This window comes from Lathamus discolor, chromosome 1, assembly GCF_037157495.1.
Source record: "Lathamus discolor isolate bLatDis1 chromosome 1, bLatDis1.hap1, whole genome shotgun sequence".
Lineage (NCBI taxonomy): Eukaryota > Metazoa > Chordata > Aves > Psittaciformes > Psittacidae > Lathamus > Lathamus discolor.
Window position 1 is genome coordinate 111,397,377 of NC_088884.1, and position 16,905 is coordinate 111,414,281.

The 16,905-nt window shown below is 36.4% G+C and overlaps 1 protein-coding gene across 7 annotated transcripts in view; it reads left to right on the forward strand.

Moving 5' to 3' along the window:
• The window catches only part of TBCK (TBC1 domain containing kinase), a 99,216-nt gene that overhangs the window by 19,564 nt on the left and 62,747 nt on the right, over positions 1 to 16,905 (forward strand). For all 7 annotated transcript variants that reach the window (XM_065690607.1, XM_065690658.1, XM_065690650.1 and 4 more), the window contains exons 4-11: positions 7,750 to 7,864; positions 9,475 to 9,548; positions 10,643 to 10,784; positions 12,056 to 12,116; positions 13,444 to 13,505; positions 14,268 to 14,329; positions 15,023 to 15,171; positions 16,108 to 16,246. In XM_065690607.1, coding sequence (XP_065546679.1) covers positions 7,750 to 7,864; positions 9,475 to 9,548; positions 10,643 to 10,784; positions 12,056 to 12,116; positions 13,444 to 13,505; positions 14,268 to 14,329; positions 15,023 to 15,171; positions 16,108 to 16,246 — 804 coding nt within the window. The remainder of the gene's footprint in view (positions 1 to 7,749; positions 7,865 to 9,474; positions 9,549 to 10,642; positions 10,785 to 12,055; positions 12,117 to 13,443; positions 13,506 to 14,267; positions 14,330 to 15,022; positions 15,172 to 16,107; positions 16,247 to 16,905) is intronic.

Genomic DNA, 16,905 nt, shown 5'->3' on the forward strand with positions numbered 1-16,905 from the left:
TTGGTGTGGATTCAGCAGTCATTAAAGATATCAGTTGACTATAAACAGGGAGAGTGGAAATCATACTTTTATTAAACCTTTATAGTGAATGATTATGATGACTGTAACAAATTATCATGGTCTTCTTGAGAGAATACTTTAAACAGACTTGATGTCAACGTAGTGTTGCCATAATTGATGTTAGGTCCACATTTATATTTAAAAATTTGACTTTTTTTTTTTCTTAACCAAAAAGCTTACATTACACTATGTAATAGATATGTAATAAACAATACATAATGTGATGTAAGCTTTTTTAAAGCATAATTTCTTCTTAAATCATTAACAGGTATTTGAGGGGAAAAAACGAAAACATGGAAGGATGGTGTTCTGTAGATTTAGTCCAGTTGAAGTCATCATTTTATGTTGGTAATAATTCAAAACATCACATAGGTGTCTTCAAAAGCATAGGGTCTGAGTCAGGCATTGATCTATCATTGCCAGTTGACTTTTCAGCGTGCAAGCAGCAATTATTTTTTATAATTATTATAAGCAAATGTTAAGGCCTCTGTACTTTAGAGAGCTGAAACTTAACATACCTTATGCCAAGAAGTTTAGATGTTGATCCGTTCAGATACAAAGGAATTATAGTCCTTGCCTAGAGCATGGGTTTTGATATCTGGTTTGGAGCTACACAAGGTACGCCTGAGCAACAGAAGATCCAATTTATTGCCTTCTATTGTAAAGGAATAGTATCCTAGCTGAGGTTAATTTCCTTATTTGCTTTTTAAATGTCAGCTGATTGTTTTCCTGAGTCTATCAGGTTGTAATAGACCTTGCCAAGACTGTTGATCACGAAAGGTATGCCCTTTTAAAGGTACATGTATATGTTTAGAGGAAGTCTAAAAGAAAGCACAATAAAGATTTTTTTGAGATCTGACTTCATTTGATCTTAATTCTACTCCTGTATTTTACCAGTTTACTCTTTTTGGAGAAGGAGAGGAGAATGCGAGATGTGTTTTTTCCTTTAATGAAATGTGGGCAGTGTGACGTATGGTGCATGTATATAATGCTATTTAAGCTAAGTTCTTTTTTGTATATTTTGAGGTCACTGTCTTGGTTTTCATCCCATTAGCTTTTGTTATTATACCATTTATATATGAGTAAGCTGAGGCTAAGATTCTAAAGATTACTTCTTAGGAGTTAATCAGTGGCACAATCGAAAACTGGGGTTATGGCTGTGTCTGTCCCCTTCCATGCATTAAACCAGATGGCACTAGAGGTTTCATTAAGATGATGCTTTATAAGGTGTGCTTACTTTTTAAAAGGACTTTGTTCATTTGCTCCCCCAGTTTATGGGAGGGATGCTGAATGTCTTAAAGGAATTCAAGATGCAATGTTTTCAAAATATTTGCATTATAAGGAGCAGATACATTTAAATCATTCAGAGTGAGAATGATCTGAAAAATCACCCATTAAAGGTCTTTGTGTGAAATCTGCTTTACATATGAAGTTGTTCTTTGTCTGTGCCTTCATCCATTGTTTTATGGACTTTTTTATTGTACATTACAAGTCGAGACCTTCATAAAAATGTAACATCATTTGTATTGCTTTTAAAATTGTGCTTTCAGCTTAGAACTTTAAAAAAGGAATAGAAGGACTTTTTAAGTTTCCTCAGGTGGGCAGTGTGACCTTGTTGAAGATATCCTGTGTGAAATACCTTTGTGCGTGAGTTAGAGACTTCCTGAGGACTCTGCGCATAAAAATTCACTTTTTTGTCTTGTATTTTCTGCTTGTTGCATTCCCTTCCAGTTCATTTCATTCTGATAATGTGAATGTATTTTGAAGTAAATTGGCAGTGTTTATAATCTCAGTCCCCAGTGCCATTTTTTAATCAAACACATAATAAAGTGCTAAATAAACCATTCCCACCTGCATCAAACTCTTTATGTTCTGTGTAGGGTATTTTGTAATTTATTTACCCAGGAAGACCCAATTTATCTGCACATCTGGTTTTCAACCCTGTCCTGCTTTTTATCCAGTTTTCCAGCTGGTTGATTGAGGCATAAGGAGGTCAGATGGCTTTCTTGAGGTCAGTGTAGTGATTGTCTCAGCTGGGATTATACCCAAACTTTATCGTTTGCTATAAGCACTTGACCACACCGCCCTGAACCAGTCTGTCCACATTGTTGGCAGTAACTGAACTAACTGCAAGTGTCATTTTCTTTGGTTTATAGTTTTGCTTGTATTGATATATTGTCACTTTTATGAGCTCGGAGACATTACATCTGTTCACAACCTGGTCCCATTCCACTTTGAGCAGACACAATTTTTTTGTGATGAATCTCTTTCCTGGATTCCAAATGCGTGTTAGTTTCACAAGTTCTGGGGTAGTGATTGATGACATTCCTGGTTTGTGTTGTTCTGGTATGCTTCCTCAGGGCAGACTCTGTCTGACACTCCTCTTTGGAAGAGGAACCCATGTTTTTGCTCCTGTGTATCAGTGCCATAAGCTTCTTAAGACTCCTGGCTGCTGAGATTCTCTTCCTCCAGAGTTTACTTGTTTTCAGCAATAGTACAATGTTAGAACAAGATGCACAGATTTGATAAAGGGTTTCCTTAGGCATGCGTTTCTGTGTATGTACTTATGAGTTGTAAGTCTGAGGAAAGAGAAGCTCTGGAACATGGTACCATCAGCATAATGTTATCCCATTTGGTCTCGATCTGCCTTCCTGAGGGAAGTCAAAATAGTTCTAGTTCCAGTTTTTGTTATCAACTTCCTCTTGCCTGAAGTTGCCACTGCATTGAAGAATCATGACTTAACACTAATCCACATTTTTGTCCCCAGTAGGTACAAAAATCACAGGGCTCTCTACAGTTATGTAGATGATGAGGCTTGCTTTCTGGTGCCAGTCCTGTGCTGTTTGAGTGTCCAGTGGGGCTTCTGTTCCTTTCACTAGACGAAACACTTTTACTCAAAATAGTCCATTAAGTGTTGATTGTCCTGTCACTACTTCCCAGGCACAGCTGCTTTCTTCTACAAAATGGATTAGGTACTCCATGTAGACTGTTATAAGAGCATAAAAAGCAAGTGTAATTTACAGCTGGCCATAACCATTTAAAAATACCACATAGAGAAATAATTCTCCTCTCCTCAAGATTTTTTGCTGCTGCCACTTTGCCTCTAGCCTGTCCTGGGATAGAGTTAAGTTTCTCCCTAGTAGCTGGTACAGCACTGTGTTTTGGCTTTAGTCTGAGAACAATGCTGACAACACACTGATGTTTTAGTTGTTGCCAAGTAGCGCTTAACCTGATCAAGGACTTTTCAGTCTCTCATGCTATGCCAGTGAGGAGAGGCACAAGTATCCAGGAGGGAGGAGAGACAGGACACTTGACCCAGACTAGCCAAAGGGGTATTCCATACCACAGCACGTCATACCCAGTATATATATATGGCGAAGTTACCTGGAAGGCCCAGATCGCTGCTCGGGCTGGGCTGGGTATTGGTTGGTGGGTGATGAGCAATTGTATTGTGTATCACTGCTGGGTTTTTTTCTTTCATTTTGGACAGTTTGGTTGTTTTTTGGGGGAGGTTTTTGGGGGGTGGTGGTGTTCCCTTTTAGTTTTAGATCTTTCTCCTAGTCATTTCCCTTTTCATTATTACTAGTAGTAGTAGTATTGTGTTGTGCTATCTCAACCTACAGGTTTTACTTTCTTTCCCAATCTTCCTCTGCATCCCACTGGGGGTGGGAGGAATAAGCGAGCTGCTGTGTGCTACTTAATTGCCAGCTGGGGTTAAACCAGGATGCAGCCCCAGTACTACTGTCCAGGTATATCTGTGTGTTCTGGTTAACTCCACTGTAATAGCTACAGCTGTCTTGCATCAAAGTTATCAAAAAGGGAGACTGCTTTCTCTAGAACAAGGTAGGACTGGAGAGTACTCTCACTCTTAGCTCTCCATTCCACTAATTATTTTGGGAGCTTATTGTCTTTACTTGGTTCCTGATAAATCCTTCTTTCTCCCTCTCCCTGTTTGTTAATATCAGATCCTTTTGAAGAAAGGTAGGACTCTTGGTATGGTAACTTCTTCTAGTACAACTTTTCCCTTGGTCCAGAATGTATTCTTAGTCAGATGGAAGATTGTACTGGGTGCATTAAGATGATTCTTCATTTTAAATCTGCCTCAATCGGAAAAGTGACAAAAGTATCCTAAGCAGTCATATTAGTTCATCAGTGGGTTTGCAGCACCACAAGAGTTTGAAACTCTGCTAAAACATCTGTTTCCTGACAGGTTAGATTCATTGTTCTTGAAGTAAACTTCCGGAGTACAGCTTTGTGTCCTTAACAGCAAGAATTCAACAGGCTGGAGATCAGGCTGACTGCTAAGTGGAAAAGTTAATGCTTTTTGTGAAGGCACAATGCAGCACCTGCGTACTATTACAGTGTGGAAATTAGTCATTTGTCTGGTATAGCTTTTGGTCTGACAAATTCTGGAGGTAATAAAACAATCCTCATTTTTGTGGGTTTCTAAGTCATCTTCCCTTCTCTCTCCACCCACAAATGCCATGCACATGCCTTTCTTAACCATGCTGGGTTTGTAATGTTGGCTGAACTTGCTCATATTAATTTGTACAGAGGTTATTTCCCCTCCTACTTACAGATGAATTTCTGAAGGAGGAATTCAGTTATCCTTTGTGTTTCCTTTACTGTGGCTTTATACAGTCAAGTTACAGACCTAAACCTGGTATAGGTTTTAATCCTTATATTCTTTTTGCTCTCATTTCTAGAATGAAGGCAGACAAAATATCCCCTTTCCGTGGTTATGTTTCTTCTTCTTCAAACCAGGAAAAAAGCAGACAATTATTAAATCCAAGCAGTTTAATTTTATATCAGTGTAATCCTTTCACTTGAAGAGAACTCCTTTTCAAAAGCCTAGCTGAGTAGGCTACAACTGTAAATTTTTTGGTAACCGGACCAAGGATTAAAATGAAGCCTGTTCCTTGAAAATGTGCTGTTGTAGAGAGATTATGGTCTTTTTTATATCTCTGAAATGTTCCTTTTACAGAGAAAGTCATGTTGCTTTTCTGTTTCTCCCCTTGGTGGAGAGGAGAACCTTAAAACAAGTCTTGTTAGGAGAGGTAGGAAAATGGAGACAACTAGTGCCCCTTCAGATCTGCCAGTTGTTGAAGTGTATCACAGTCATGCTTTTACTTACTGCCTCCTACCATATCTGCCTTGAGCAGTGGATTGATTTGCTTCACAATAGTTTAAAATCACAGCCATGATAATCAGCTGCGGAGATGAACAGGGTATACCATGCCACGCAACTGTCACTAGGTCAGTGGTATAACATGATTGGTAGTTGAACCTGCCACACCTCCATTTTGCTGCCTTTTCTCCTGTATTTTTTCTAGTGCTTTTGCTGTGGTTTATTTGTTTTGTTTTGTTTTTCTCTCACCTCCTGTTAAAAGAGATTGTTGAAACCTCTGTGGTTCAAGAGCCCCAGTGGCTAAACCAGTTCTCTAGGTCTATCATGTTGGACCCTAGCTAGCCTACTGGAAAATAGACTTCCAGATAATCAGGAAAATGTTTCTGAATCTGCTTAGACCTTTCCACCAACATTGGCTGTAGAAACTGGGGGAGAGCTGAGCCACTGAAGTAAGGGGACAGCTGTGGTAGGCATCTCCAGTGAGGCAAGTGAATGCTGTTGAACTTGTCCTTTGGGGGTTTAAATCAGAGGTATCTCTTGTGCTCAGTAGCAGCAATGACTGTTGTCACGCCTTTTGCAATTAAATGCAAATCTCATGGGTAATAACCACAAACAGCATGATTTACCTAATAAAGTAACAACTAGATAATGTGCAACAGCACTATGAAGAGCTTGTTATACAGGGTTCCGTCTCTCCTGGGGAGGTGGTGTACATGCTTCAGCATGAGCGTACTTGGTGGAACACTTCTGCCAAGCAGGGTAGCAAGAGTTTAAGAACACAGAGAATTATGTGCAGTGAAAACTACATATCATACATGTGTTGCTGGTCATTGTAACACCATGGAGATCTTAAATAGCAAAGAACCTAAAAGCAGTATTTTCAGGCATTTGCACAGGTTCTGGTTTTATAAATTTCTAGAGAAGCTGGAGAATAAATGGGTGAGTGAAGCCCCCTAGTGCCACCAGAGCACACTTACTCCTTCCAAAATTGCATTTTAATTTTTAATACAAAGAAACACTTTTTAAGCTAAAATACCTTGTGATGTACTCATTTTACACATGCAGTTGTTTACTTATTAGAAACCTGAATTCTCCATCATTTATTTTTCATGTCATCTTTAGCAAAGCTGTGCAAAAAGCAAACGGATTCTGTTTGCAACTGTTATCGTTAATATTTGCTTTACCTTCAGCCTCCCTGTGTAGTTTTTTGCCTGCTAGTAAGGTAGGTTTTTTACCCTAGTTATTTCCCCCCAGTCATTCTTGGGCAGAGATATACTACACAGCTACTGCTGTCTGATGCTGTGGTGTATTATATAACTTGGGAGTGGGAGGGATGGGGAAGAAAAAGTGCCAGTGAGGGAGGAGTGAGATTTGTGGGGGTTTGGGTTGGTTTTGAGGTTATTAGCTATGCTATGGTCTAGATACAGCAGTGTGGCTTATGGCTTACGTGGCTTAAAGGGAATTTATCTTAGCATAAATTCCCTTTGTGCTTAAGATTTGACTTAAAAGTGTATATTCGCAACTAGCGTGAAGCAGTACAGAGCTCTCCTCCTAGGGAAAAGTTAGAATCTAGAAAATGGCGCCATGTAAGGTAACTTAAAGGTGGCCTTAGACTATTATTGAAACAGCTATTTTCAGTATTTCTGTGTTGCCCTAGTCTCAGAATTTACTGGACCTGTGGCTTTTGTCCAAATATATCTATTTACTCTTGTGGCAAAGTTTTGGCATTCTATCAGGCATGAATTGCAGCTAATAAAGCCATAATAAAGAAATTAATGTTGGTGTTTTGTGAGCTGGTTGGCTTATCACTCTTGCCAGTCTGTAATGCTCCCCCTCATTTTGCTGTTGCACAGATTTTTAGTAAGTAGGAGATGGTGTTGAGCATTGTCCAGAATGTTATTTTATGTTATTCTTTAACAATGAAATAAAAAAAAAAAAAAAGGAGGGGGAGATGTTAAGTAAGGCCTTTAGAAGTAAATATGCTTTGTTTTCTTGATATTTTGTAAACCAGTGTCTTCAAAGTTGCCAAACAAACCTGAAATGGTACCTCTGAGGGTAAAAAGTTAAAAGGAATCTTTTTGGTTGACATTAGGTTGTACCTTTTGTTCTTATTTTGAGTGTACTTTGGAAGCCTAGTACTGGTGGTCTCTGTACAAATTCCTGTTCTCTTGTTCACAGGAGCTGCTCTTTAGGGCTATCAGTTCTTATAGTAAATGATAAATTTTGTCAAAATACATGGTTGTGTCAGAATGATTTGGATGGTAAACTTCATTGGTTTTTTTTTTCTCCAATTAGTAAAGGCATATCTCACAGTTTGTATCACAGAGAGTATTTTATATTTTGTCTCAATTATGTGCTGTTTTGAAGGACCAGTTCAGGGGAAAAAAACTGGTTATGGGATTTTAAGTTGTGTGTGGCACTGAACATATCCTACCATATTCAGTGTTAATTCCTTAAACTGTTTTGGAATTGTAAATGTCTTGTTTGTGTTTGGAATAGCTGTGGAATTTTTACAAATTAAAAAGGGAAACATAGGGTTTTATCTCTTCTTTTTCCTGCAGTTCTTCAAGGATCTTATGCATAGCATATGAAGTTTTGCAAGGTTTGCAATATATGAATGAACACGGAATGGTCCACCGAGCACTCTCCCCTTGCAATATTCTTTTGGATCGAAAGGTATAGTTACATGAATAAATCTATGGGTTTGTTTGTTTGTTTGTTTGTTTTTCTCTTGCTGCCAATAAGTAGCATGCTATATATGTATGTATATCTCCATATATATGTATATGGAGATTGGGCAGTCGCAGTCCTTCTGATGGGGATAAAAAATGCATATCTGAAAACATACTGGTTTTCCTTTGGGTTTTTTGGAGAGGGGGCTGTTGGTTTGGTTTTTTTTGGTATTTTTTTGTTTTAACCTAGTTTCCCACCATTTCTAAATTTCAAATGTATTTCAGATTTTATTTTTCTCTTTTCCCACTTTCTTGTATCCCAAACCACTTTTTTCACCCTTTTGTTCTGAAGGTGGTAGTCCAAGTATACTTGTCATCATCGTAATTACTTACAAGACCTTTCTAGTTGTTTAAATAGGGAAGTATTTTTCCTGGCTAACTAGCTGTTAATATTTTCTGTATTTCATGGTGATCTGATACGTGACTTTTAAGATATCAACATATTTCTTTATTCATGTTGGATTATTAAAATTCTAGTGTCAGTTCTGTCACAGACTGTTGAGGTGGCAGTGCGGCATATAGGTTATGCTTAGCAAGGCTGAGAGAAACTGGTAGCTGCTGTTGTACTCAAAGTAGTTGCTTTATCTGAACTTGACAGCTAACGAGCTTAACCTGTCTGCGTAACCTCTCTCTCCTTCCCCTTCTTACTGAGTTTAGCCAGAATGGCTAGTTCCTTCCTTTGGAAGATGGAAAGAAAAGAGAGGAAGAAGGAAGGAACACTAATTTTTTATACTTGTAAACAAATGAAAATCATAATAATGTTCTCACAGCAAAAGTACTTTAGGATTTGAAGATATTCCTAAAATCTATAAAAGAACAAAATATGGGCCATGAAACAATAAACTTGAAAACTTTCTCCCTGCACTTTGAACTGCTGATGTAGCTGCACCATCTACAGGCTGTATGAGTATAATCAAAAACCCAGCAAAAATAATACCTCACTTTAACTTCTACGCCTGTTTTTTGCTGTTTCGGTGCTAACTCTCTGCCTTCACAGAATAAAAACAACTGGAAAACTTGTTTCTTTTACATATGTGTTGATACAGTTAATGAGAGCAAAATAGTAATGAGTTGATTGGAAGAACTGGAGAAGCAAGGCTGGGTACATGAAAAAGGTGAGGTAATAGTGGTGATGCTTGTGGAGTTCTAATAGTCAAACAGGATTTTGAACAGTTTTCAAACAAGAAAAATGTTTAATAGAGTATGTAAGCTTTTTTAATTTACTGAAAATATACTGTAACTTACAAAATTTTCTTGTGTGGTCTGAACAAGGTGATTACTTAATGTGTTTGGAAAGTAAAAGCATTAGAAATAAGCATCTTATTAACTTTCAGATGCATAACAGATGAGACAGGTGACTTTTTATCCATCTTCTGACAGCTAAAGCAACTTCAAATGTTAGTGGTGTTGTTTGCGGGGTTTTTTGTTGTTTTGTTTGGTTTGGTTTGATTTCTTTGGGTTTTTATTGGTTTGTTGTTGGTTTTTTACTTAAAACCAGATTCTTCCAATGTCAGATTTTGCTGCTCTTAATAATTTTTTTTATTTTATTTTCAGGGACATGTGAAATTGGCTAAATTTGGGCTCTACCATATGACTGCTCAAGGTGTTGATGTTGATTTTCCTATAGGGTAAGGATGTAGCTACACAGTAAAATTTATCAGGGGTTTATTATTTTCAGGAAATATATTTGTGTTTTGAGGCATCATCTTCAAAAGTGAGTTTTATGCACAGGTTCTAGGTTGTTGTTTTAATTCCTATATGGTGCATATACCCCTTACACAGAAGCTTCTAGTCATGTGACTGAAGTGGCTATCATCTGACTAGGTGAAATTAATTTAAGACAGAGAACAGGTGCCACACAACCATGTTACTGTAATTGTGCTGTAAGTTCTTACTGCCTAGATTTACATTCAAATGCTAGCAGTTCCTTATTACTCAAATTCTGGAGGGACAATCTAATATCAAATTTAGGAAAAAGCCAACCCAAAGCTATTGCACACCACTACGGGCCTCTCTTCTCTTTATCAGTCTGTGATTTATTTTCAAGTGATCTTACTGTCTAGCGAAAGTGACACACTTTGTTGCAGTGTTTCCTTGCCACTTTTTGGTTTCTTCCTTGCTGTTTACAATTTAAATACTAAATTGATTCTTAAAGATGCCTGAAAGAAGTAATGCTGCTTCCCTTCGAAGGGTGATTTCAGGTTATTTTTCTAAGTCTTATAATGAATTGTTGACACCAAAAGCAATAATGTTATTTTAAAATGATCTAGCAGAAGGTAGAATATGTCCTCGACACATTTTCTTCCTTGTTTTACAAATTCAAAAGTGATTTGATGGGAACACTGTCAATAAGAGGGGGAATACTACCACCACCCCCAAATATGGGTCTAGGATACATTTGTTTAATGTCCTAGTGTTGGAACTCAATATATGTTTCTTTTGAGATATGTAAGCATACAGTTTTGAAAGCTGCTGCTGGTTCCTTTCAAAAAAAGGCAGAGCTAGTGGTTAAGATCTGACCTTATATACAGTAGGGACTATGTATTTTGCAATTGGAGTGAAACTTTGCTGATATGTGTAGATTTTGACTGAATAGAGTAGAACAATCTGCATTGCCATGAATTCCAGTTTCTCAGAATGCAAAATTATTTTGATTACTGTAATTGAAATATAGTTTTTATGGACAGACAGGATATTACTTAATCTTGCTGCATCTTTCTAGGCACCCATCATATCTGGCACCTGAAGTAATTGCACAGGGAATAGTCAAACCAAATGATCATACTCAGTGTGAGAAGCCTCTGCCTTCTGGCCCTAAATCAGATCTGTGGTCTCTTGGTATAATATTATTTGAGCTTTGCATGGTAAGTTAGAGGATAATTCTCTTGATTGTGACTCTTGGGAAACAGTTACATTAACTTGATTGCTCTTGAGTATGGGGTTAATAACACTTTGACCATCACCCAAATCCATATACCAGAATACATTAGCATTCCTACCTGTACGGATTTGATGGTGGTTCAAGTAATTGGGTGCGTATTGGCTTGGTCTGAGTATATGTGTGAACCACGAAGGACAGCTGTGAATGCATGATTGAATTCCTAGAGTAATACCTTCTGAAGCAAGAAGTGTCTCTGGATAATTGTTTTTGCTTGTTTTAATTGTGCTTTTAAGCATGAAATAACCATTGCTGTCATGCCCTCATCCTTCATGGAAAGGATGACAAACTACTAAAAGTTTCATGGAAAGGAAGAGAAGGGAAAATCTGTCTTATCACCAGAATTTAAGGAACTTGTGTACAGAATTCAGTGTTTGTTTGGAAAATTCTTTTTTGACTCTATCAGTTGAAATAAATCATGACAGCATAGTCTTTACTGTTTGTATATGTTAAGCTGGACTTTTTTCATTCAAAACCAACATTCTGTAGGAATATATATGATCTAACAAATACCTTAATATTGATATTTAGTCTCATATAAGACAACTAAATTGTCAGACAATTGCATAGTCAAGAGTGTTTTATATACTAATTAGATCAGGACACTGGAAATAGTCTTCTTTGGCATATTCTACTTTTCTGTAAATTCACGTAGTTTTCATAGATCATTATTTATTGTTTTGAATAATACATTTTCTGAAAGCAATAATGATATTTTTTTAAACACCTTTAAAGGGATTTTTCAGATGACTTTTCAAAAGCACTGAGGAGTAATACAAGCTATGATGATTACCATGTTTATTAAGTAATTACCTTTGTTCATGCTCACACTGGAAAAAAATACAGGTTTTGAGAGCCTGGTACTGAACTAATAATAGACCTGGAGGTTTTCTAAGGCAGCTTGAGGCTTTGTTTGTTTTATTGTTTTTTGGTTGTTCTCTTTGGGGTGTTTCATTTGTTCCAATTAAGAGATGTTATAAATGATGTATTTCTTTTCATTATGATGGCATGAAACTGTTTCTGCTATAGTTGGGGTAAGTAATGTTTTCTGTTCTAGCAGATAGTTTTCCTAAATCTAAAAATTCAGGTGTCGAAACTTATTTCACTGTGTTTATCTATAAATGGGTGTGTATGCTATCTAAATTTTTTTGTGTGTAATAGCATTCAACTGTTGACTTGATTTTGTTATTCGTGTAGGGGAGAAAATTATTCCAGAGTTTGGAGATAGCAGAAAGATTGAAATTTATAATTATGTTAGGTAAGTAGCACAAAATCATTTTTTTCAAGTTTCCAAGCAGTTCTATAATTAGAGCTTTACAGACTATTCAGCTGCTCAGACCTAAAGCAGTTTACCTTTTGTCAACTTTCATTTCCAAAATTAAATAGGCATTTGAAGCATGGCTGCTTGTCTAGGGAAGGTGCACAGGTGGATGACAGGAAAAATAACAGGAGAGCTATGAGTATGTTAGAGTAAAAGCAGGCTATAAAAAACCAACCAACTGAAAAAGAAAAAAAAAAAAAACATGTTCTGGAAAGGTTGTCATTTGGTGGTTATTTGTTGTTTCAGGAGGTTTATGAAACAAGTTAGAAATTACATGACACTAAAAAAGACTTTCTCTGAACTAGCAGTGCTTGTGAACCAAATCCCAAGCAGGGAGAAGCAGGACTGAAAGAGGAAGACAGAAAATAAAAAGAGAGCTCAGAAGTGTACTGCTGGATCCATGCGTTTGTTTCTGGTGTCACCTGCAAACTATAAAACATTACTGTAGACATGGACTTTTTTTCTTAATGCAAATAATCCTGAAAGTGGTACTGTTTTGTGGCTTTTGAAATTTGATTTCTTGTGCAGTTTATGTATAAACCCTGAGGAGAGGAAGGGCATGAATTTGCAATTTGAAGATTTATCAGGAAGTTGTTATTATCCAGAACAAATAATAATACAGTTAAAATTAGTTACTGTCAGTAGAAACAGTCAACAGTTAGTGCTCAGATGCCGAAATTCTGACTGTCCTAGTAAGTGATTTGTTAGTAAAGCTTCCTTGAAGCATTTCAGTCCCCTTCAAGCTGAATGCAAGTTATTGGTAACCCTTTACCCACTGGAAAACATTTATGTCCTGTCTTGGGAATTATTTTCTCAATAAAGTGTTGAAAACAAGTTATAAAATACTGCTAGTATTGTCTGCGAGTAGCAACAAAATGAAATTACTTCAAGCTTCTATATGCAGGTATTTTTAAGTTCTTTCAGGTTTGTTTTTGTTTTCCGGGGTGGTTTTTTTTTTAAGTGGAAAGACTATTTTAATGTATTTGCTAGAGACTAAAAATCTGGATTTACTAAACTTGCAAAAAGGTTTTCACTGTTAAATTAGATGTGCTGCTTAACTTTCTTAGGCTTCAGTTTTCTGTCTGCATAGGTGATAATAATTTTAATTTCTAACTTTGAGCATTCACTTCTGGGTGATGTGAAAATGTCAATAAAAAGCCAAAGTTAAGTGCTTTTTATTGGGGTCGGATTTTATCTGATATCCTATGTAATCAATTTTTTTTTGTAGTCTTTAACTTTTTATTGTCCGGTTTGTCTTTCAAAGGCTGTGTAGATGATATTGTAACTGTGTTGGCAGAAGAACATGGTTGCCTTGATATTGTTAAGGTTTGTGGAACTAGTTTGCTCTTCTATGCTGTCTTATCCAAAACATTTTATTATTGTTGTATAGTATTTCACACATACAAACTTCTTTTTTTTTTTTTTTTTTTTTTTAAACTTATTTGGTCACTTAATGTATTGCAGTATGTGAAAAAATAAACTATTTATTTGAGATCCTTTCAAATAGCCATACTGGTAATATATACTGTTTCCCAAATTACTGTCAATTTCAGTAAATACTAATGCTCTCTGAATAGTTTACTAAGTTGTGAATTGTATTTGAATTGTTGGGGTTAAGTATTTTTTTTTCTAGATATTCAAGCTTCTATCTTGCTGACTTTGCACATTCTGATAGCATAGGTTTATACTGTTCAACTCCTTCCCACCCCCCCCAGTTAAACACTGAATTGTAGTGTCTGCATGTTTTGAGACATTCTGCGAAAGGATTCTATTAGCAGAAGATAGTTCCCAGGTACTGCGTTTTTTTTCAAGCTGGGTACAGAATATCTAAATTAAAAATAAAAAGCTGTGCTGCAAACATTGCAAATTTTCCAGATTCTCTCTCCACCTACCAACCCCCTCCCCAAGCAAATGCAGGTGAGAATTGCTTCGCCAGCATTTTGTTCCAACACAGCTAACCTCATAGTGTAGGTGTGAAATTTTATTGCCTGCAAAGGAGGTCAGTGTATGTTAAAAGTTAGGTATGAGCTAAGTGGCCTGCTGAATTAAGACCATAATAGAGACCTCCATATTTTTCTTATGTTCCAGGACCTTTCTGAAAATATCATAGCTTTACTGAAGAAATGTCTTACATTCCAACCTTCTAAGAGGCAAGTATTCAGTCCAAGTCCTAGTAAAATTTGCTGATACTATGAAATTAGAAATTAGAATACCTATTGCTGAACCTTTTTTGGAATACTGATGATTTATGGTGCTGATAGGAAATCCTTGGGTTTGTTGCTTTTCAGTTGCAGGAGTTGTGTGTGCAAGAATCAACTTTGCAAAACTTTGAGATAAAATCTGAGTGTTGTGGGGTAAAACTACTTTGATATTTGTAGTTCTAAGTTCACAGGTTTTACTTCCATGTCTGGAAGCTGGTGGTGGTTACTGTAGCTCTGAAATAGCTAGAATTAGGGCTATTTTCTTCATGTCTCTTTAAAAGTACTTTTTCATTATGTCAGTCTACCAGAACTTTCTTCTGAAAACTGAAGTATGCTTGTGTTCTTCAGTCAAAGCTTTGCATTTGCATTTTTTCATTTCTGCTTAAAGGAATTAAAAGGAAATTAATAAAATGGTTGTCATGTGCATTAAATGAAGGTGAGATCTGAACTGGGGCTGTAAACAAACTACGTAGTGTGTTATGCATCAGGAATTAAAACTGGTAGATGTTTTTGCTACTAAAATTTCTGAAATCCATTATAATTTAAAATAACTTGCCAATATTTGTTCCTGGGGACATTTCACACTGAAATGTAACATTTATGGAAGCATTTTAGTGGTTTATTCTCTCTTCTTAATTCAAGGCCAACTCCAGAGGAATTGCTGCATGACAGCTTGTTCAGTGAGATATCCTCATTATATCCTCTCTTCCACAAACCCGCTGGTCTGTTCTCATCTTCTCCAAGATGTGCTAATTTAACACTTCCTGAAGACTTAAGTCAGTTATGTAAAGGTAAAAGCAGGTATTGTGATAAATGTCATTGCAGGGGGAGAGAAAATAAAATGTATTTGTGTTTTCTTTTAATATTTTGGTGGAGGGGAACTGATTAAATATTACAACACAACATTATTGTAGTAAGTTGTTTGATGGGCAGCAATATGGGCAAGCATGTTTTGAGAGATATGTGCATGTCATAGGAGGGCATCTTGATTTTGTGCAACAATCTTGGGGAATAAAAAGTTATCATTAATATTCAAGTCCAGCTTGGAATATCAAAATTTTTGCCTTTGGAATTTGGACATGTGTATGTACAAGGGTTTGTTTTGTTAGTTTTTGGTTTGAGGGTTTTTTTGGGTTGTTATTTTTTTCACTAAATTGTGTTGTGAATTGGTAAGAGGATTCTGCTGGATCACAGCATGGTTTTTGGAAGTATTGGAAATCCTTATGAAAAAGGTCACATTCTAGAATAAAAGACAACATTTCTAAGTTTAAAACTGCATATGCTGAAAGTGTTACCACTCTGAAGTCCTTATTAACTTTTTCTGAATTCTTCAGAGTTTTCTACTTGTTCAGAAACTGTCACTATAAAGTTTTGGGAGACTAAGATAGTGTTTGGGTTTAGGCTTTTTTGTTTGTTTGTGGTGGTGGTTGTTTTTGTAAAGACACACAGGAAGCGAAAGTCCACATTTCAGTGTATTTATTTGATTGGTGCTATTTTCTGGCACCGAGGCTAACTGCACAAATATTTGCTTTTTTCTGACTTTTACCCATCTGCAAATCTTCCTAAAGAGCACTTGCAAAGGGAAAATCACTTTTCTGCTAACTTCACGTTAAGGTCTAGGAACTTTAAAGCATGGGTGTTTTTTACAGTATGTGTTTGGAGTGGTAGGAAGAAATACAGGTTACCTAAAAAGCTGTAATTGATTTTTGTGTGATTTCTCCTAATAGATGAAGATAATGATTACCTAGCAGAAAGATCAATTGAAGAGGTTTATTACCTGTGGTGTTTGGCTGGAGGAGACTTGGAGAAAGAACTTGTCAACAAGGAAATCATTCGATCAAAGCCACCTGTCTGCACCCTTCCCAAGTAAGGAAGGAGAAGCACTTTAAGGGAAAGAAGAATGGATGGAGAAGGCTAGTGTTCGGAGAAAACATTTTGGTTTGGTTTTTAGTTTCAAGACCTGTATTCGTGAAAAATATTGAAAATAGCATTCTTGAACAGTGGAAAATCATGTCACTTCCCCTCTTACCCAATTCATGGCATTATTTGAGTGCCTTATATATGTTGCCTGCCTGAACTTCATAGTTCTTTCTGAAATCTGAAGAAATGTAGATGAAGTGCAAAACACTGAAATGTAAGTCCCTAAATTTAGCACACTTTACAATACCATTAAGTTTTAATAAAAATGTCTCACTGTGCTTCAACAGTGTATTTGTAATTGTAATTTAATTCAATACATTCTGTAGCAAATTCTCCCATTCTGAATCCCTTTCGCAGGGTAGCAGAGCTGAATGGTCAACCCAGTTATTCATCAGATTGGCTAATTTACTTTTTTTTAAAAAATTAGGTTTATGACTTACAGTTCTGTGACAGCATTTTAGTCATTACTGCCTTTATGTTACTGCTACACATGTTGAAATTTTATGTAGTATATTCATGTTTTCATCTTAGAAGCTGAAATTAATAAGCATGATTATGTGTCCATATAGATCAATTTGCTGGTTCCAGGTTTTAAAAACACATGA